Raw genomic sequence first — 22,185 nt, forward strand, 5'->3', positions numbered from 1 at the left:
TACCTGATTGCTCCTTTATACCCAATTCTTTTACAAGACATTCGTAGTAATACGATTTGCATACAAAGACAATATTATTTGAAGCTTTGTCGGCAGGAACAACAACATACTTATCATGAAGAGATGATAGACATTTCATGGCCTCTTTGTCTCTGAAAACAGACTTTGGTCGATCGTTCACACAGTTTTTCAACTTGTGAATGCGACGTTTTATCAGAGTTCTTATAGTTTTAACCCATTCTGACAAAGTGTCCAGGTCAATTTCTTCTCGCTTAGCCCATGCTCTGTCGTAGTCCTCAATGGAATTCATAATTATTTTGAAGTTATGGTTCCAATTGATGTGTTGGGGTTCTCTAAACTTAGGACTATGAGAAATCACCTTTCAGAGATTTTCAAATTGAATTATGTTTAGATCCCCAGTTATACCATGACCAGAGGGGCTGTAATTATAAGGCGAGTGGGAACAGTCCCATGTCGGAGGTTATTTTATGTATTGTTTTAAGTCAAGGTCCTGCAATGCTTGTTTATAGTTAAATATTTTAGGTGCAATGGTTTTGGTATAACTGTGGGATACAATAGGAACAGACTGATTTTGAAAATAAATAGGAATTTTAGATGTTACCTCCTTGTGATGTAGAACGTTGCAGATATTGATTGCATCAATTCCTCTATTGGCAAAATCAACAGGAAGAAATTTCCTCTTTTCCTCATGTAAAGGTTCCGATCTTACTGGTTTGAAAAGACGGAAAAGAGCTACATCACATATAATACTGACTAGTCTGTATATTGCAGAAAATGTATTGGTGCCTCCTTTGTCAAGTGCATAGTCTCTCAAACGTTTTAGAAAAGTAACTGGCAGTGAAAAGAGAATAGTTCTTATGTAATGTAACCCTAGTGGATGATGAAGATGTGAAAGAAGGTCATCAAAGCTCCCAGAGAGTAATCTAGATTTGGAAGACTTTTTTACATTAGGCCGATGGTAATGTTTTTGCCCATGACTACCTTGTTGTCGTATGGTAGTATTAAATAAACTCATTACATTAACATCACTGCAGGCAGGACTTGACAAATTTCCTACTCCTTCAAAATTATCATTGCAACCATATGGCATTGCAGTCCCTAACTCCCTTATCCAGAAATTTTCTCTATCTTTGCGGAAAGGAGTACTTAGTACAGGGCTATTTGTGTGGTGATAAATTTTCTCAATGATGCGTACTTTCATAGATAAAGAAGGATCATGGTCTGGTTGATTAAAATGGTTATAAAGAACCCTAAATTGAGGATCTTTATTATCAGACCGGTGTTGATTCATTCTTTTACGCAAAGTTTGACGAGTTTCACCAACATAAAGTAGTCCACACAAAGTACATTTGATTCCGTACATGACATTGTCCGTGGAACAGTCCAGAGGCTCGAAAGATTTAGTATAATATGTTTTAGATGTTTTAAATTACAAGTAAAATCAGGAGTCGTGATTAACATAATATATCACATGTCTTACACGTGCTCCTTTTTCCTTTTTTATTTTTACAAGAAGAAATGATAGGTGTTGATTCACTTGTAGCAGGTGTCTTTAAACAGTCGAAAATATTAACACAACAAGGCTTTAATTTATGAAAGGTATCTGAATTTTTGAAATATACTACTTTTGGGACAAATTAAATCAAAATTATAGAAAATTCATCGGCTCTAACTCAAAATATGGACAATTTTATGTTCCATGGGTCTTGAAATCTTTTGACAGCTTCAGAAATGCTTATTTTTAACCTTTTTCAGCTGGACCAAATCACTACTTTACTTTAAAATTCATGAATTAAATTTGTTCACAGTGTAATTTTATCCCACTACTTGCTATTTGAGGCATAAAATATGAAGAAATAAATTTGGAAGGGGTATAAAAAAAGATTGGCAAGTAACACACTGTCCACACTAGGGACTTTATTCGTGGACAACGAAAATCGACAACAAAAATCAAGGGACGATAACTGTGTACTCGGACCAATTGACTACATTTGAAAGGGGCGGGACAAACTAATCTCCATTGAAATAAGATGTGCTAATGCTTATTTATTCCACAGTATATGAAACAAAAATGCAGATCATATGGAATATAAGTTATTGGGTATTAATATAAGTGCTTTTGATTTTACTGAGTCTATTTTGGGCCAATTTGCGAAAAAATAGTTGTTTGGAAATCTTTGTGTAGTGATATTGGACATATGTTTCTTTTTTCAACAAGTGACTGAGCTTAATCATTTGTGTGGATTTAAAAAGTAGATGACCATAGAATGAATGTGTAAAAACTTAAGTGGTATTATGTGTATACAAAGTATTAAATTATCAAAGAATTTATTGTGTGAAAAAAAGATTTTTTTATAACAAGGAGACAAATCACGAAATTTTTTTTAGGGTATGCTACTTTAATTTTCTGTTTGATTTTTTCACCAATTTTGATATGAATAAAAAGGACAAATCTTGCTGTATAGCTGTTTACTTTGTTATGATTTGTGAGCCCAAATAGAAGAGAAGGGGGCATTATATGTGTTACTCGTGTCCATCTGTATGTCCGAGCTTAGGTCTTAAGTTAAATATTAAATTTTTGAACGAATCATGACAATTCAACTCACTAAGACTTCCAATTAAAACTATAAAAAAACTTCTAAAACTAACATACAATGAAAACAGGCACTCAAAAGAATAGTTATATGTGTATAGATGAGTAAAGTTATGTTATGCTTTAATAAAACATTTATGAAAAATATCGTTTTAGGTGATATGGTTCCAACTGAAATAAAAGTAATGGCTGACAAAAGATCTATTGATTTGTACCTCAAATTACTTGAGTCAGGCTCTGAGAAAAAGAGAGACATACGTTTAGTAGTTGTTGGGAAAAAAGGTGCAGGAAAGACGTCATTGATTAGAAGATTGTTTGGTGAAGACATAACAGATGTAACCAGTACAAATGGAATCGAAATTCACAAAATTAAATGCAAAGCAATGTCAGATGATGGTATATGGAATAAGTTAGATGGTATGATGTTGATAATTAAAAAAATTGGTTTGTCCTTATCTGGTATATATACTGATCATAATGGTCCGATGGTATAGTCTTGCAAATATCTATTGTTTTTTTTTTCTTTTTTTCTGTAAAGTTTTGTTTTAAGACATTCCTGGCAGTCAGACAACGATTCATGTGACATAAACCTCATCAAACCAAAGTACTGTGATACTTTAATTATTCCTGATAATATCTCTATTTCAGATGGGTCAAGATGTGCAATTCCTTTCAGGAATTTGATAGCCTTTTCTTGCATTTTATTCAGACTAGACATTTTAGTGTTTGCACTATTGTTAAAAGTTCATTTTACCCCTTAGCAAATTCCTTTGGATGTCAAAATTTACACCTTTTCATTTCTAACAACATTATTAAAGGACCCAATAAAGGAAGGATTTCTCTTAAATGGCCATTTTGTGCAAATTTATTGTTTTTATCTAGACCACCTATTTATTTTCACCTCACCTGACCCATAGAACCATGTGCATATATCGTTTACAAGAATCTTCTTCACTGAAACTACTAGGTCAATCTGAATCAAACTTTACATCAACAATTTTTGTCTCGCCTGCAACTTATAGGTTGCTTTTCGGGTGATGGCTGGGGTGGATGCATCAACAATTATTAAAATTTCTGCTTAAGTTAGTTTGATTGCAACTACTAATTAAGAAAGATCGTTGATATTTAATATTAAGTTGCATTATTATCAGTGTATATCAGTTTGACAACTATCATGAGTGACAAAGTTTTCTGCTAAGTAAGTTTGATAGGATCTACTTGTGATTGATCAATGTTAGTTTGTATGAAATCGTGTACTACTCACACCACATCTTCCTATATCTATATATCAGTTTGAAGACTTTTTTGAAGCTCTGTCGTCCAGTCACTTTGAATAAATTAGCAGTTCTCAATGTTAAGTTAGTTTGGAATAAATGTTTGATATGAACTTGTAATGTAAGACAATGCTATTTTCTATATCAGTACATCACAGTTTGAAGATCATGTTGATGCGCTATCCTTTACCTAATATGGTCCAGTAACTTTGAATTAATCAAAAATGTTGCTAAAGTGCAGGTGTCTTTTTCTAGGCGAGACATATCTCTCTGTCAACAGTTTAGTTATTTATAGAAGCAACGATAGGTAGACAGATACTTTAAACAGAAATAATTTCTACAAATTATTCATCATTGATATAGGAGTTATTGGCCTGGAGAGACAATTTTTACCTTTTTTTTTTAGTATTTTGCAGAAAATGTGATAGTTATAGAGAGAAAATTTTCAAGGCATATTGTAACACGCATTGATATACATAAAAAACAAAATTTTCAATTGATGACTGAAAGCTGATGATAAACGCTTAAATAGATTATCCAAGAAAGATCAACACATTGCAAAATGGGAATATTTGTGAAACTGTTAAATTTTTAATACTGATAGTAAATATATAATATTTTTCAACGAAAATTTAAAAGGTGCCAAGTTTAATGCATTTTTTATTTTCTCTTAAACCATTTAGTTTTCTATGTTGTGTTTTCTTTCTTGCTGTTAGCCTTCCGTTGTTTTTTATTTTAATGGCATATATCTTTGGTATCTTTCGCCGTGTATAATGCTTATTTTATACCTTTATCTTAAGCTTTTTTCTCATTTCTTTTAAAACAAAATATAAGACAAAAACTAATATTGTTATTTTCTAATCATAGAAAACTATGAAGAAACTCAAGCAAGACTTTTTAAAGAATATATGGGAAAACTTCAGGACAAAAGAACAAATCAAGAACAAGTAGAATCCCACATAGCCATTAAGGACAACACACCAGTAGCATCTGTTGATGAATCAAAGAAATCAGAGACAGCATCCAAGCAACATAAAATAATAAAACCTCCAGAAGTAGGTGAACCTCAATCAGAACCTCAAGTAACTCCCCAGCAGCCCTCTGAACAAGCAGCAAGGGATTTCGAAACTATGCTAACCGCTAAATCTAAAGTTGATGTACATGACAAAGAGGAGTATGCTACATTTTTGCTATGGGATTTTGCGGGAGATGAAGAATTTTACCACACTCATCAAACCTTTCTGTCCCAAGATGCAATGTATCTTGTTGTTACAAAACTCAATGAAGCTGATGACCCTAATGCACAAGGTAATATATCATATTGATCAATCAGTAAGTTATAAAATGATAGTTCATTTTTTGTCTTAGATTTAAAGATATATTTACCAAAACTCCTGTCCTCAAACAGACTGCAAATGTTTGCACCAGTCCTAAGTCAGGAATCTGATGTACAGTAGTTGTTGTTTGTTTATGTAAGTTATAAGTGTTTCACGTTTCTTGTTTTTTATATAGATTAGACTGTTGGTGTTCCCGTTTGAATGGTTTTACACTAGTAAATTTGGGGCCCTTTATAGCTTTTTGTTCGGTTTGAGCCAAGGCTCCATGTTAAAGGCCGTACGTTGACCTATAATGGTTTTCTTTTATAAATTGTTATTTGGATGGAGAGTTGTCTGATTGGCACTCAGACCACATCTTCCTATATCTATTAATAAATTATTTCATTTGTAATTATAAATTTTGTTAAATGTAATCTAGCTTCTGCATTATGGGCTGATATGTAAAGCCTTACTAAAGTGTCAAAGTGGTGGATTGTAATATGTATATTTGAAGGAGTAAAATGTGTATTTATCATTCATTTGATGATTTTATTCTATTTAAAATGGACATGATGTCACATGTGTGGTTCAAATTAAAATCGTTGTACTTTGACTTTATAGCTTTATTCCGACTTTGGATTGACTCAATACATTGCTACAGTAGACTGGAAGAGAAAAATATTAAATCTGATGACAAGACGACTATGTCAGGTGATCTTGATCCACCAGTAGTTATTGTTGGCACATGGAAAGATGCTGTGACCTCAGAAGCAGACACGGTATATGATGTTTACACATTCGTATAAATTTAGACACATTGATATTGTTTCATTTGTTTGTTCTGCTCTTTATATGACCGCATTTTTTTTTTGCGTTCGTATAATGCTATCATGTTGTGGTCGTCGTCCGAAGACACATTTGGTTTCCGGACAATAACTTTAGTTTTAAGTGAATGGATCTCTATGAAATTTTACCAGAAGGTTTAACAACAGGAAGTTTGGGATTATACTACAAGGTTCCATACCACAAAGGGAAGGCTGGGATTGGGGTAATTTCTCCAAGGGGGTGGGGGAGGGGATTTTTTTTTTTCAATTTTTTGGGGATTTATATTTTTTTTCTTCCAAATTTTTAAAAAGCTTCAAGCAGAAATCTTCAATTGCACAGTATTGCACAATAACAAGAAATCTTCAATTGCACAGTATTGCACAATAGCACAGTATTGGGTAATAGCATGAAATCTTCAATAGCACATTATTGCGCAATAGCAAGAAATCTTCAATTGCACAGTATTGTGCAATAGCAAGAAATCTTCAATTGGTAGATATAAGAAGATGTGGTATGAGTACTAATGAGACAACTCTCCATCCAAGTCAAAATTTATAAAAGTAAACCATTATTAGTACGGTCTTCAACACGGAGCCTTTGCTCACACTGAACAGCAAGCTATAAATTGAACAGTATTGCACAACAGCAATGCATTGCGCAATAGCAAGAAATCTTTAATTGAAAATAAATACAAATTTTTTAACCAATTTCAATGGGATTAATTTAAAGTCTTTAATTTTTGGGGGTTCTAACCTTGTATTACTATTTTGGATATTGGGCCCCATTTTTAAATTGGTCTACATTGAGGTAAAAAGGGTCCAAAATTAAACTTTGTTTGATTTCATCAAAAACTGAATTATTGCGGATGTATGATATGCTGAATCTTATTGTGCATTTATATTTTTTATTTTGGACCCTGTTTTCAAATTAGTCCATAAGGTTTATAGGGTCCAAAATTTAACTTTGTTTAAATTCACTTAAAATTAAATTTTTGGTGTTTTTTCATATGCTGAATCTAACCATATTGTTAGATTTTTGATATCAGACCATTCTAAATAAATAAAATGTCCCATTTCAATTTTTTAAGATCTTTGACCACATTTATTTTGTGTCAGAAACCTATATTATGTCAAAAATTTGATTACAATCCAAATTCAGACAGTATCAAGCTTGAATATTGTGTCCAAACTTGACCCAACTGTTCAGGGTTTGACCTCTACGGTCGTATCAGGCTGCGCTCAGCAAACCATTTTATTAAAGGATTATATTATTTTGTTTATGAAGTGGAATCATACCAATATTATTTAAAAATTCTTTTTGTGTTTTTTTAAGGGTATAAAAAAATATTTTGTATGAAGTGCAGAAGCAATAATCCTGGACCTGGATTTCCATAATAGTGATTGCTAGGGATACTTATCTGTCTAGAAGGGTTCATCTGACCTTGCTACCATTTATATTTTTCATTGATCAATATTAAGTGATTGTTGTTTCACCTATTTCTCAGATACTGGCAGGAAAGATGTCATCTGTGGATAGGATTATTATAAGATGTACATGTCCCTCTGGCAAGGTTCATATTTTCTTGGACACTTCTTTTCCTTTTCATGGACCTTGCGATAGTGTTAAGTTTATTCAATAAAAGACAATATGTATCCCTATAATTTAACCTTAAACTTAAAGACTTTTAACATAAAAATTCAATCATGATCAGTAAAGTTGGTAAGATATCACAGCTAGAGCAGTTTTGTTAAATATACCTTCATGGAAATTAAATCCTTACACATAGTGTACGTAAATTACCTTTTTTACACACAGTGTACATAAATTATAGTATTTCACCTTAATTACACATAGGGTACATAAATTATAGTATTTCACCTTAATTACACACAGTGTACATAAATTATAGTATTTCACCTTAATTACAAACAGTGACACGTGACGTCGAACAAAACTTCATATTCAATTCTGAGTATTATATTCCCCTCTGACATGTCGGACCTAAATCGTGCGACGTTATGCACGGTTTATGTACATAACGTCTTGAACTTCTTATTTTCTAAATAGCAATAGCAAATATCATTATCGTGTTTAAATTTATTTCAGACGTTAAAACAAAAAGACTAATTAAATAATCAATGTTTATCCGTACTGTTTATCAATATGTATGTCGTGTTCAGTAATAAAAACAAGCATAAGTCTGAAAAAATGCTGGTATTCAAACTAATATTTGAAGTTCAGATAGTATACAAAGCTAAGGCAGTGGAATAAAACATTCATTTCCCTTGGCCTCGGGAGATATGAAGATTTGTTCACCCTCGAAAAATCATATTTCGCTCGGGCAGAGCCCTCGTGAAATATGGATATTCTTGGGTGAACAAATCTTCATATCTCCCTCAGGCACAGGAAATAAATGTATAGTATTTCACCTTAATTACACACAGTGTACATAAATTATAGTATTTCACCTTAATTACACACAGGGTACATAAATTGTAGTATTTCAACAAGATATAATATAACAGTATGTATTATTGTATTATTTTCATAATATTAAGCTGCAATAACAGTTTTTATGCCCCACTTACGATAGTAGAGGGGCATTATGTTTTCTGGTCTGTGGGTCCGTTTGTCTGTCTGTTCGTCCCGCTTCAGGTTAAAGTTTTTGGTCAAGGTAGTTTTTGATGAAGCTGAAGTCCAATCAATTTGAAACTAAGTACACTTGTAGCTTATGATATGATCTTACTAATTTTAAAGCCAAATTAGACTTTTGACCCCAATTTTACGGTCCACTGAACATAGAAAATGAAAATGGGAGTTTCAGGTTAAAGTTTTTGGTCAAGGTAGTTTTTGATGAAGTTGAAGTCTAATCAACTTGAAACTTAGTACACATGTCCCCTATGGTATGATCTTTTTTATTTTAATGCCAAATTAGATTTTTTACCAAATTTCACAGTCCATTGAACATGCAAAATGATAGTGCGAGTGGGGCATCCATGTACTTTGGACACATTCTTGTTTCTAATATTCTTCTTTAAAAACTTAAACTGTTAAAGCAATAGAAAACCACACAAAATACCAAGAACCTAAATAGTATGTTTTGTAGGTTGAGGAGGCATGCAGAGAAAGTTTGTTGGTGTACACCGAGAATCTGCCAGATGATGAACGTGGACATATAAGGAGTGAATACTTTATTTCTAATAAAGAAGATGATCACAGTGTATTCCAGCAAATAAGACAAGACATTATAAACTTAGCCAGAGAAATGAGGACATGGAACAAAGATTATCCGTTAAAATTTATACAACTGGAGCAACGACTTCAAGACAAGAAGAAAGAGTTACCGATTATCACCTATCAGGAAATGAAGAACATTTCTTCTGTTACACCAAAGCCATTAACTGAAGAAGAACTGATATTATTTCTAGAATTTCACCACGAACTCCGATCTTTAGTTTATTTCAAAGATCTCCCAGAGAATATTATTTTAGATACACAATGGTTGTCTGATGCTTTTAAATGTATAGTAACAGCAAGGAAATTTCAAGCTAGTACTAAAAATCAAATAAGGTGGAATGAATTTTACCATACAGGCAAATTAAATTATGACGTTTTAGAAGATATATTTAAAAAAGAGACAACTATTTTGTATGAACATAAAGAATATATCCTGAATGTAATGGAGAAATTTGATATCATTATACGTCCCAACAAATCAGGTGCTGATCAAAACCCTTACTACTATGTACCTTGTATGATCAGAGTAGAACCTGAGGGTGACATTTATGAAATGTTTAATGTTCCAAAAGATATATGTAAAAGATCCACGTGGTTGTGTTTCAAATTTACATTTCTACCACCACATCTGAATAATCATTTAATCGCTTCACTCAGCAGGAAGTATAACATTGCAGAGAGGGTTGTCACTGAACAGCAAAAAAGACAAATTGCTCTTTTCAAAGGCACTGTTGTTTTTGAGTTACAAGAGGCAAACAAATGTAGAAAACTACTTGTAATGACATGTCCAAATGTTATTCAGATTCAGGTATGGGAATTTGGGAAAGACATTAAAAAAGGTTTGTACAAATACATTGCGGACTTTGTGACAAAGGAATTAAACGCAATCATGCATACAAGATTCAAGATGTCAAATGTTAAATTTGAGAAAACCTGGGAATGTGGCCTTACTAGGCCAAAGTGTGTGACAGGACCAAACAATTTTATGGAAGAGTCTATAAAAGAATATCAATGTGATGCATGTCAAATTCAACACATGTTCATTGACGAATGGTCAAATCAACACAAAAAAGCACCAAAGGTAAGTGACTTTTGATACTAAATAGACACATTTGATTGTAAGTTTCTACAGAGGAAATAACATTATATTGTCAACGTTCTATATCGAAAAGGCAATAGCTTGATTTGATTATTATTATTTTAAGATTAGATAAAATCCTTTGAATACTCATCATATTTTTGGCTCACTCAGCCCAAAGGGCCATTTTAGCTTTTCTCATCACTTGGCGTCCGTTGTCGTTAACTTTTAAAAAAATCTTCTCCTCTGAAACTAGCAGACCAAACTAAAGCAAACTCGGCCACAATCACCATTGGGGTATCTAGTTTAAAAGATGTGTGGCGTGATCCGGCAAACCAACCAAGATGGCCGCCATGGTTAAAAATAGAACATAGGGGTAAAATGCAGTTTTTGGCTTATAACTCAAAAACCAAAGCATTTCGAGCAAATCTGACATATTGTTTATCAGGTCAAAATGTATATGATATGAAATTTTCAGATGAATCCGACAACCCGTTGTTGGGTTGCTGCCCCTGAATTGGTAATTTTAGGGAAATTTTGCTTTTTTTGGTTATTTTGTTGAATATTATTAAAGATCGAGATAAACTGTAAACAGCAATAATGTTCAGCAAAGTAAGATCTACAAATAAGTTGGCTTAACCAAAATGGTCAGTTGACCCCTTTGGGAGTTATTGCCCTTTATAGTCAATTGTTATCCATTTTTTCGTAAATCTTAGTAATTTTACAAAAATCTTCTCCTCTGAAACTACCCGGCCAAATTAAACCAAACTTGGCAGCAATCATTATTGGAGTATCTAGTTTCAAAAATGTGTCCCGTGACCTGTTCAACCAACCAAGATGGGTGCCATAGCTAAAAATAGAACTTAGGGGTGAAATGCAGGTTTTGGCTTATACCTCAAAAACCAAAGCATTTAGAGCTTTGGTTATTTTAAGGAAATTTTGCTGTTTTTTGTTATTACCATAAGGAGTTATTGTCCTTTATAGTCAATTTTTAACAGTTTTCATAAAATTTGTCAATTCGAACTAACATTTTCCACTGAAACTACAAGGCCAAGTTCAATATAGATAGAAATAATTGTAAGCAGCAAGAACATTCAGTAAAGTAAGATGTACAAACACATCACCATCACCAAAACACAATTTTTTCATGAATTCAAATGGGTCCTTTGTATAATTTTCACATAGACCAAGGTGAGCGACACAGGCTATTTAGAGCCTCTACTTGATTATACGACGGATGTCATGTTGAATGACATCCATGAAAAATACATGATTAGTCAAAGATATCCGTCAGCAATGGAAAATTAAAATTCTTTATCAACATTGACACATATTCAAGTTGTTATATTAATGTTATTATTGTCTTTTCTTTTTGCTTACCTGGTAAACAGGGCTTTAAATATATTGTTATCAATTAGGATCGGTCGCTATAGAGAATCTATTCTATGGTCCTCTTCTTTTGAACTAGAATATCAAGATCTAACTCCTTGTTTGCATTAAAATTACTAGATGACTCATTAACAATGAGCAATTGTCCTAAATTGATGATTTTCTTTTTTTTATCTCACGTGTCCGGTGACCCGGGCAACCAACAAAGATAAAAATAAAACATAGGGGTAAAATGCAGTTTTTTGCTTATAACTAAAAAAACAATGCATTTAGAGCAAATCTGACAGGGGGTAAAATTGTTTATCAGGTCAAAATCTATATGCCCTGAAATTTTCAAATGAATCGGACAACCCGTTGTTGGTTTGCTGCCCCTGAATCGGTAATTTTAAGAACATTTTGCTGTTTTTATGCTCCACCTACGACAGTAGAGTCAATTCAAGATGGCTGCCACGGCTAAAAATAGAACATAGGGGTAAAATGCTGTTTTTTGGCTTATAACTCAAAAACCAAAGCATTTAGAGCAAATCTGACATGGGATAAAATTGTTAATAAGGTCAAGATCTATCTGCCCTGAAATTTTCAGATGAATCGGACAATCCATTGTTGGGTTGCTTCCCCTGAATCGGTAATTTTAAGGAAATTTTGCTGTTTTTGGTTATTATCTTGAATATTATTGTAGATAGAGATAAACTGTAAACTGCAATAATGTTTCGCAAAGTAAGATATACAAATAAGTCAACATGACTGAAATGGTCAATTGACCCCCTAAGGAGCAATATAGTCAATTTGTAACAATTTTCATAGAATTTATAAATTTTTATTAACATTTTCCACTGAAACTACTAGGCCACGTTCATTATAGATAGAGATAATTGTAAGCAGCACGACTGTTTAGTACAGTAAGATGTACAAACACATCACCATCACCAAAACACAATTTTGTCATGAATCCATCTGCTTCCTTTGTTTAATATTCACATAGACCAAGGTGAGCGGCACAGGCTATTTAGAGCCTCTAGCTTCTTTCTTTTTCATGTGTTTTAACCTAAAATCTTAACTTGACAATTTTTGAATTACTTCAGTATTTTGAATTATTATACCAAACTATAATATATATCAGCATACTGTATACATAATACAGCAAAATGAACCCATAACAATTGGATGACATTAAAGGAGTTTAGCATTAAACTACAGTATTTTAATCATTTTTTTTTTGTAAAACAAAATTCCTATCTATCTGTATTTTCCTTATAGATTGACTTTTCTGCTAGCTTAAACTATATTCAATCTATGGTTGAAGTTATTGGGTTTGTTTTAATTTACTGATATCAAAAGCAATATTCATATCAATTAAAACAAAATACAACTATTTAATAATTGTTGAATTGATAACCCTTAAGAATAAGTTTATCTAGTGGAAAGATAACTTTACCCAGATCGTATCTAAATTTACAGGTTCGGTAAACAACATCACCCTACAATTAATATTCCTGACTACAAAAGAGTATAATAATATATTTATTTTATTTTATTCAATATCGGTCAATTGCAAAGACAATTTCAACTTTTATTTCAATTTGATTTTGCATTTCGTTTACCAACTAACAAAATATCTAAAATGGATTCCTTTTAGATATTATTGAATTTCAATTGTTTTAAATAAATAAATATATCTCGCAATTCCCGAAAACTCCTATACTGGAATCTTTCCCGTACTAGGAATAAGACAGAGAACAACAAAATATCTCAAATATTCTTTTCTAATAAAAATATATTTCGATTGTTCTAAATAAATAAATACATCTCGCACATTCTCGAATACTTAGCGTTATAAAAAAAAACATAGGAAAAAATTGATTTTAAAAGAACCTACCAGTTTTGAAGACATCTCCTTTCTCCGGTGACCGATTCTTTCCAGATCATATCTTGTTTGACGGCATCACATTGTACATAATCCCCTTCTTGTCGTTTATACCTGATATTTTAAGTATATCACTTAGGTTATTGGTGGTCTCTATCAATTTTGTAAAAAATGTTTAGATGAATGATTAAGGCTCCATAGAAGGCACTGTCATTCCTATCAATTATGTTTACATAATATAAAGGGATTATTTTTCACAGGAGAACTTTTAGTATTTTTTCAATGCCTGGAGTTTCAATGATCGTGATTGAAAATTTAAACAGTGATTCCAAACTTTAGTAGTGGACATTTGACATAATAGTGACATCTATTTGTATGCTCTACCTAGGGGTATACTGTGTTTTGTCTGTGTGTCCGTTTATTCGTTTGTGCGTACCTTGCAAGGTTCTAATGGCTGTCATACAGTTTTCACTTGACCTCAAACTCATGTCATGAATCAGTGAATAAGGTTAAGTTTTTGTGGTAAAGTACATATCTTAGATACTATGAGCAATAGTTCTACTATTTGGTGTATATAAGGAGTTGTGCATGTTCAAATGGCAGCTGTCATCTTACCTTACTTCGTTTTGTGCAGTGGTTTAAGTTAAGTTTTGTATTTTAGATTGTTTTTACAATTCTGTATGCAATAGGTTACTTATATTCGTTGTATGGAAATATTTTACAATAAGTATGTCAGCCTGACATTTAGCATTTTACCTTGACCTCATTAACTAATCAAGGTTTTGTGTTTTGGTCTATTTGTCTTAAACTACAAGCAATTTGTCATCTATATTTGGTGTATGGAAGTGTCGTACAATGTTAGTCTGCATGTTTTGATTTACTTTGACCTCATTGTCAAGGTTCATTACTCAGTGTTCAGTTTTGGATTTTGGTCTGTTTTTCTTACATTACAAATAATAGGTCAACTACATCTGGCGTATGCAATTATTGTGACATGAATATGTGTGTCTAACAGGTATCATCCGACCTTCACTGTATTTTTATGGTCTTTTGAGGAATGTAAAGTATCATTGGTACGCTTGTTTATTAGACTATAATCAATATGTCAACTATTTTAAATATATGGAATGATTTTAAGGTGAACATATCTTTCTGACAGGGTTTATTGGACCTTGGTCTCAGTTTAATAGATTATTGGTCAATATCAAGTTGGCATGATTTGGTAGGTTACTTTTATAGTATAAGCAATACGTCAATTATATGTTGTGGAAGGAAGGATTACATTTGATGTATATGTATTTCAGGCTTAATCTATATGACATTGAACTCTTTTTCTTGAATCATGAAAAGTTAATGTGGTACTTGTAGAAATATCAACAAAAAAATAATAGTCAATAAAGCAGGCAATACATTTTAGCATGTGCACTCCTATCTCAAACTCTAAAAAGCCTCCTTCTTTTATTAAAAGCCCCCTTCTTTTATTCTACAGAAACAAATACAGTTAGACCCACGTGCAGCAGGTAAGGTTACATTTAAGCTGATATGTATTGGTGTTACATTTTCTGTCACCGAGGCACGAACTACCTAATAGATTTAATACTAAACTCAGTTTTAACCACATTTAAAAAGTTACATGATGCTATGGCAATGTGTAATACATAACTGCGTTCATCTATAAGCATTTAGATCTAAAGTTAAATGAGCACAGTTCTCTATTACAAAACATTTAAGAACCTATGGAATATAGTAGATACATACATATCAAAGAAGAACATAATATTACATTACAGAATAACTCATATCTTGACCTACATCTACATGATCTAGAAATTGACAATGAGGGTCGGTTAAAAACAAACGTTACGACAAAAGAGATGATTTCAGCTTTCCAATTGTGTACTTCCATTTCTAAGGAGCAATATTCCAGCAGCACGTGCATACGGGTTATATATCTCCCAATTGATATGATATTCCTGTGCTTGCATATCCTATCAGGTATTTCCTGATTTCAGTGGTGGGTTGAGCTCACATAAACGTCTTTAAACATGTCACATTCCTTATTTGACTTTGAAGTTCATAAGTCCGGAAACATGCAAAATAACTCATCAACGATAACGGAGTCATACAGTAAGATGCACGCACACAATTAATCAGGTACACTCGAATTAATAAAGTTGAAATATTAAATAAGCAACAAAGATTAAATGCCTGGAGTACCAAAACTTCAATAGGATTTATTAAATACACTCAATCAATATATTCCTCCGGAAGTAAATCTTGTTATAAAGTTCTCCCTCTTGTCCAAAGTTTTGTAAACAAATAGTTATCAAAGGTACCAGGATTATAATTTAGTACGCCAGACGCGCGTTTCGTCTACATAAGACTCATCAGTGACGCTCATATCAAAATATTTATAAAGCCAAACAAGTACAAAGTTGAAGAGCATTGAGGATCCAAAATTCCAAAAAGTTGTGCAATAATTAATGAATGTGACCAATACATGATAATTCTAGTGATGTCATACTTCAGTCTGTTTTCTATTGATTTTGTTCAATCAAGTAGAAACCAAGACTTTGTATTTTTTTCTTTTTATATCCCCACTTTAAAAAAAGGGGGGGTATACTGTTTTACCTCTGTCTGTCCTTCCGTCAGTCAGTCGGTCAGTCCCATGAATATTTTTCGTCGCATTTTTCTCAGGAACTACAATACAAGGATTTCTGAAATTTGGTTTCAGGGTTTATTTAAGTCAGCTATACCGTGTGATGCGTTTTCAGATTGATCACTTGACAACTTCCTGTTAACCGAACACTTGTATGATTTTACACATGATAGCCAAGTTGAAAATTTTCGTCACATTTTTCTCAGGAACTACAATACAAGGATTTCTGAAATTTGGTTTCAGGATTTATATAAGTCAGCTATACCGTGTGATGCATTTTCAGATTCATCACTCGACAACTTCCTGTTTACCAAACACTTTCATATTTTTACACTATTAATATTATCCACTTGCGGCGGGGGTATCATCAGTGAGCAGTAGGTCGCAGTTTCATTTGAATAGTTTCGTATTTTCTGATATAAGTGAGTTTTTGCTGATTGCCAGCAAATAAGGCATTGCAATAACCTGAATTGTCATGAAGTCGACGAATACCTGTCTCATTAACACCTGTGACCACATTTTCTTATTTAATGCTGTCTATTGTATATAATACTCATTTTTAAAGTGTTAATTTATACGATTGTAGATACCAAATTACACTTCAGTGATATCTTGGATCAAATGATGACAAAGTTAGTGATATCAGTGGAGGACAGACGAATCATTGAACAACATACAGACCCGGAAAACACCATGCTAGATATAGTGATTAAAAGGGGAGAACTTATAAATCTGAATGTATTAAAATTTTAAAGAACAAAGTTGGGTACGAAGATCTTTCAAAAAAATTGAAGTCTGATTCATTAAGCTCAGTGCCATCAACCACTAAAACAGGTAAGATGTGTATGTGTCGTCATAAAACAGATCATGGAGATCCCTGGTGTGCTGTATCCATCTTTTGACTATTTTATTTGTTATGTCTGTTTAGTTCACGCATCATTGTAAATATAACAGAATTTGATAAAACTGTCGTACAAAGTGAGAGTTTGTTTGCTATAAAATCAGATTTAATTCACCATTTTCTACATTTGAAATTGCTTGTTCTAAGTCAGGAACATGACCCAAGTCAGGAATATGACAGTTGTTGTCCATTCATTTTTCGTTTGTTTTGTCATATAATTTTGCGGATTCGATTTTCCTTTGAGTTTAGTATTTTTGTGATTTTACTTTTTATCAAACTTAAATATATCTCTTATAAACCATATCCATTTTCAATTTTATAGTGTAGTATATGCAGCAACGTGCGGTACATATTATAAATTGAAAGTCCATATCTGCGGTTTTCAACCTGTATGTCACTGTTAGCACTTTGTTGCCAGGATTACATAATTATTTTGTTACTTCCACTTATTCTGTCAACAAACATATCAAACGACTCCTTGAGGAGAGAGATGTAATTCCAGCTGATGAAGTCAGTATCTGGAAATAAATTGCCCATCTTGTTTTTTTTTTATACATAATTTGTCTATATTTTGTTTTTATAAGAATATGCAATATTATAAAAAAAAAATGTACGTCTATATTTAACATTTTGAAATTGTTGGGATAGTTTTTTATTTGTATAAATAATGGTGCATGCTTGTACATAACTGACATTTTGACACTGATTAAAAAAAATCTAATTTTGTCCTTGATTTTATATATATATGATCGAGTCGTATCAAAACGACATTGAACAAATTGTGAATAGAAAAATATAGCTAAGGTACCTAAAATTGTTTTTTGTTACGCTCATAACAATGCTAAAATAAGGGGCAATATTATGGCACGCCGTTATTATATTTATTCAATTTCGAGATATCTTATTTAGTCAAATAACAAATATGTAACACATAAACAAACGACAACCACTGAATTACAGGCTACTGACTTGGGACAGGCACATACATAAATAGTGTTGCGGGTTTAAACATGTTAGGGGGATCCCAACCCTCCCCCTAACCTGGGACAGTGGTATAACAGTACAACATAAGAAGAAAATCAGTTGAAAAAGGCTTAACTCGTCAGATAGACAAAACATTGTATACATTGTTTCAACTCTTATATGTATTGTTTACATCGTTGAAATCGTTAACATCGCGATGTATACAATGTTAACACGATGTTGTGTCAACATCGTAAATATTGTTTGAACCCTTATATGTATTGTTTACATCGTTCACATCGTTGTCATCGCGATGTATACAATGTTAACACGATGTTGTGTCAACATCGTTTACATTGTCCTAACTATTATATATTGTTTACATCGTTGACATCGTTAACATCTTTAGTATACAAGAAAACGTTAAAAAGATTTTGTGTTTACATAGCTTACATTGCCATATAAACTATGTTGGCACTATTTTGTGTCAAATAAGAGCTATTACATCACATGTTTTTTTAAAGATTTGTTGTTAAAAAGACCTTAAAAAATGCAAACTATATTCATGTAATCTACAAACTTGAACAATTATTATATAAATGAATAAACAAACTTTTTTTTATATTGTCATCATCACAATGTATATAAAAACAGAGGTATAGACTTGATACACATTACGAGGTATGTATGTATCATGTAAATGGTGTATTAATGATATTATCAACATTACGATGAAAACGATGTTAGGGACGTAAACAGAAATTTATATAGTCGATATACAACATAAACACGATGTTGAAACGATTTTGTCAATGTTGCGATGTATACGATGTGAACGATGTAAACATAAAGGTAAAGACTTGGTTCACAACATGTTGAAATGTAAAAACGATATTGTCAACATCATGATGTATACAATGTCAGAACATAAAGATAGAAATTAATGTTAACACAATAACGACACTATAAAGTTGACATTGCGATGTTGACAATATTGACAAAACAGTGTGCACTGGACATACTTCCAAAAATAATCAGGCATGTCAAAAAAAAAAAAAAAATAGAATTGAAACTACTTAATGCTTTCTTTGATGGCATATTTCTTTACAATATCCATTGAACTATATAACATGACATTTGTAAATGGTTTAAAAATAATATTTTTTAAATACAATACAATACAATATACTTTATTTCAAAAACACTACGTCACATTGACATGTGAAACAAGGGGTAAATTACAAAATACAATCTCATACAAAAAGAAACTATTTTCATTATGCATTATCAGATACATACTATTACAGCCAATTTCAATGAGTATGTAGCTAAAGGTTATATCTTTGGTTAGCTTGCTTGTCAGCTGAACCGTAAAGTCATTGTTAGGTAAGGTATATTACCCTCCTTTCGGAGTATCCTAGTTCTACAGACAGATGCTGTAAAATAAAAACAAATTGGCTCTTAAGCAGAAATGTTCCTCTTACAAATGTCTTAAATTTTGTTAGTTTAATCAATGTATTGGTTTTACCTGGAAGCTATTGTTATAGTAGAGAATGAAAAGACAGTAAGAAAACATGTTACTGAATATTTTATTTATAACACATTTATTACATTATTTTAGAACTACCAGATGTTCCAGCTTATAAAATACGTCTACAGAAGAATTACTTAGCAATAATCAACACGTTAAAACACAACCTACACAATGACCAGTAGATGTACAACAACAGTGAAAGTGAAAGTACAGAGAAAAGATAGACACCTGTTTGTTAAGAAAAAGAACAAGTTGTTTAAATGATTTGTATTTTATTCATCTCTACTTTCTTTGCATGCTTTATTATTGTAATAACAAGAATCCTTTGGGTTGATAAGGGGTTTGGAAACCCTCACAGTTAAGTAGAGGTTGCACTTCATGATAAATACTGAGACGCAAGCACTTTAGTCAAGTTATGTATAGTGAGATATCTTAACAAGAAGGAATTTACTTTAAAATGTAAATAGTAATGTCAATTTTATAAAACTATTCAAATAAACAGTTTAAACAAATGACCTTTGTGAATATGTCACGTGTGGAGTAAAATTTATGAGAAATGTTTTGGAAAACTTTTTAAAGTGAAATATTCTTGTGCAAGCGACTAAAGTTGTCATTGCATTTATCTTTTTAATTTTGTGTTGATGTCTTTGTCATTATACTTTTTACCACTGATTTGTTAATATTTATGTATAATATGTAACATATCTAGATATATTGTATGTAAATGCTGAATATATGGATAGAGATTACCAAAAAACACTAAGGTACTTTAGCTTGTTAATTGATATAATACAATGAATGATTCTAGGAGAGAGGGTACAGTGAGGCATGGGAGGAAAAATAATACACCTCAGAGAATTATCTGGAAAGTGTAAGATTTAGATAAAAAGAAATGTCCCCTTAATACTGAAATTGAAATGATGTTTGTCTGCGTTATGACCTCATATTTCTTTTTTTTTCAATGCAGGTCATGAACTGCATTGATAACAAAGGTTGACAGGTAGGATGTTATATTTATCGGAGTTCAGGGATATTCAGTTCTTAGGTGATTGTTTCCCTCAACATTATTATTAACAAATGAAAATAGAAAATACAAGGGTATCCCTTTGATTTTAGCTTTGATAAATGTTTGATCAAAGCCAAGTATTTTGTACAAAACAGCGTCACCGTTTTTGAAAATTAGTTTTTTACAATTAAAGAGTGCATTCATTACTAAGTCTTCTGTTTGACCTATGTATAGCTGTTTCTTAAATCATGAAATTGTTCATTTCATTTAATGCACCTTTGTGAAACATTGTATTCCTCGGTACCTTTGATTATTATACGTTTTTTGTCTATTGTATATAAGTTAAAATGTAAGTACTTGAGTAGATGTACTGTTTAGTCCGTACTCTGTATTTGTAGGAGGTTTTCAAGGCATGATATTTTTGATTCTCGGGTCGTTTCATTGTGCATGGCATTTCAATGTTGGTTCCTGCTACTTTTAGTTTTTTTGTTTTTATACTTCAGCATGATTTTTCAGCATTTTATGAAGATTCACGAGTCATTTGGTGGGGTAATACATTGCATACCGTTTGTCGGGAAAATATCTGTTAATCAATTTAGGGTTAAACCTCTATTAGACAGGATGGCAATCGTTCTATCTGTTCTTGTTTAAAATTATTGATGAACAGCTCAATTAATTCTTTATTCATTTTTGTTAAATTGAAAGACTTGTTTACCCAGTTAAAAAAAGACTGATAATTTCACATGTGAAATAAAAGTGATTATTTCACTCCTCTGACGTCATAAAGCAATAGGCGTTGTCAAGACGTCTGATCAAAACAAATTTTCAATGATAAGAAAAACATATAACTCCTTTCATTGTTTTTCTTTAATTACATAAATACACAAAACGGTATAACTAAAATAGTCACGTCGTGATCGAACAACCCTGATTAAAAAACACATGCACTACGCACAAGGTTGAATTTATGTTTTGTTGGGTCACTCGTTGATTATTTGATTTCTGGGAATAGTTTTCCTATAATTAATATTTTTTTATTATATATATTGACAGAATGATGTCATAATAAATACTGATTTTTTTTGCCTTTCCTTGTGGTCTAGAATGTATTTGAAATTACCTCGATATGTTGTTTCTGTCCAATGAAAACTGAACTGTATAAGATATATTTTCGACATTTTGAATTATGTAAAAAAAAATAAGGAATGGATTGAAAGTGAGAATTTTTATGTGACCTGTCCATGTAAACCTTTTATAATAGATTTTTTTTTCGAATTGAGGTTTAATTCTATGAGGATGATTATCAGTATTGCCGTTCAGTAATTAGTATCTCTCATTGATTAAAAAATAAAGCTTTAATGATGGTGGCTGCTCTTTTCAAATTAATTAGCTTTTAAAAAGATGATTATAGACTGATAAAAAAAGTATAAACATGAAATTTCATAAAAACCAACAAAAAAGAAAGGTATGTGTGCTTGCTTTTGAGTTATTGAATAACTATTGAAAAGACAACAATCGAGTTCGA

The 22,185-nt window shown here is 31.9% G+C and overlaps 1 protein-coding gene across 1 annotated transcript; it reads left to right on the top strand.

Annotated features, from left to right (window-relative positions):
* The first annotated feature begins 2,799 nt into the window (after positions 1 to 2,799).
* LOC134684319 (uncharacterized) lies at positions 2,800 to 17,009 on the top strand. The gene is made up of 6 exons (XM_063543606.1): positions 2,800 to 3,031; positions 4,756 to 5,196; positions 5,826 to 5,983; positions 9,136 to 10,347; positions 15,087 to 15,117; positions 16,843 to 17,009. The coding sequence occupies exons 1-6, from the start codon at positions 2,800 to 2,802 to the stop codon at positions 17,007 to 17,009; spliced, it is 2,241 nt and encodes a 746-aa protein (XP_063399676.1).
* The last annotated feature ends 5,176 nt before the right edge of the window (positions 17,010 to 22,185 follow it).

This window comes from Mytilus trossulus, chromosome 9 (genome assembly GCF_036588685.1).
Source record: "Mytilus trossulus isolate FHL-02 chromosome 9, PNRI_Mtr1.1.1.hap1, whole genome shotgun sequence".
Classification (NCBI taxonomy): domain Eukaryota; kingdom Metazoa; phylum Mollusca; class Bivalvia; order Mytilida; family Mytilidae; genus Mytilus; species Mytilus trossulus.

Bases quoted from the DNA above. Each gene is read 5' to 3' on its own strand.
- LOC134684319 (XM_063543606.1), top strand. From the start codon at position 2,800: ATGGCTGACAAAAGATCTATTGATTTGTACCTCAAATTACTTGAGTCA. The intron at 5,197-5,825 runs GTAATATATCAT...TTGACTTTATAG, and splicing joins TGATGACCCTAATGCACAAG to CTTTATTCCGACTTTGGATT. The intron at 5,984-9,135 runs GTATATGATGTT...TATGTTTTGTAG, and splicing joins TGACCTCAGAAGCAGACACG to GTTGAGGAGGCATGCAGAGA.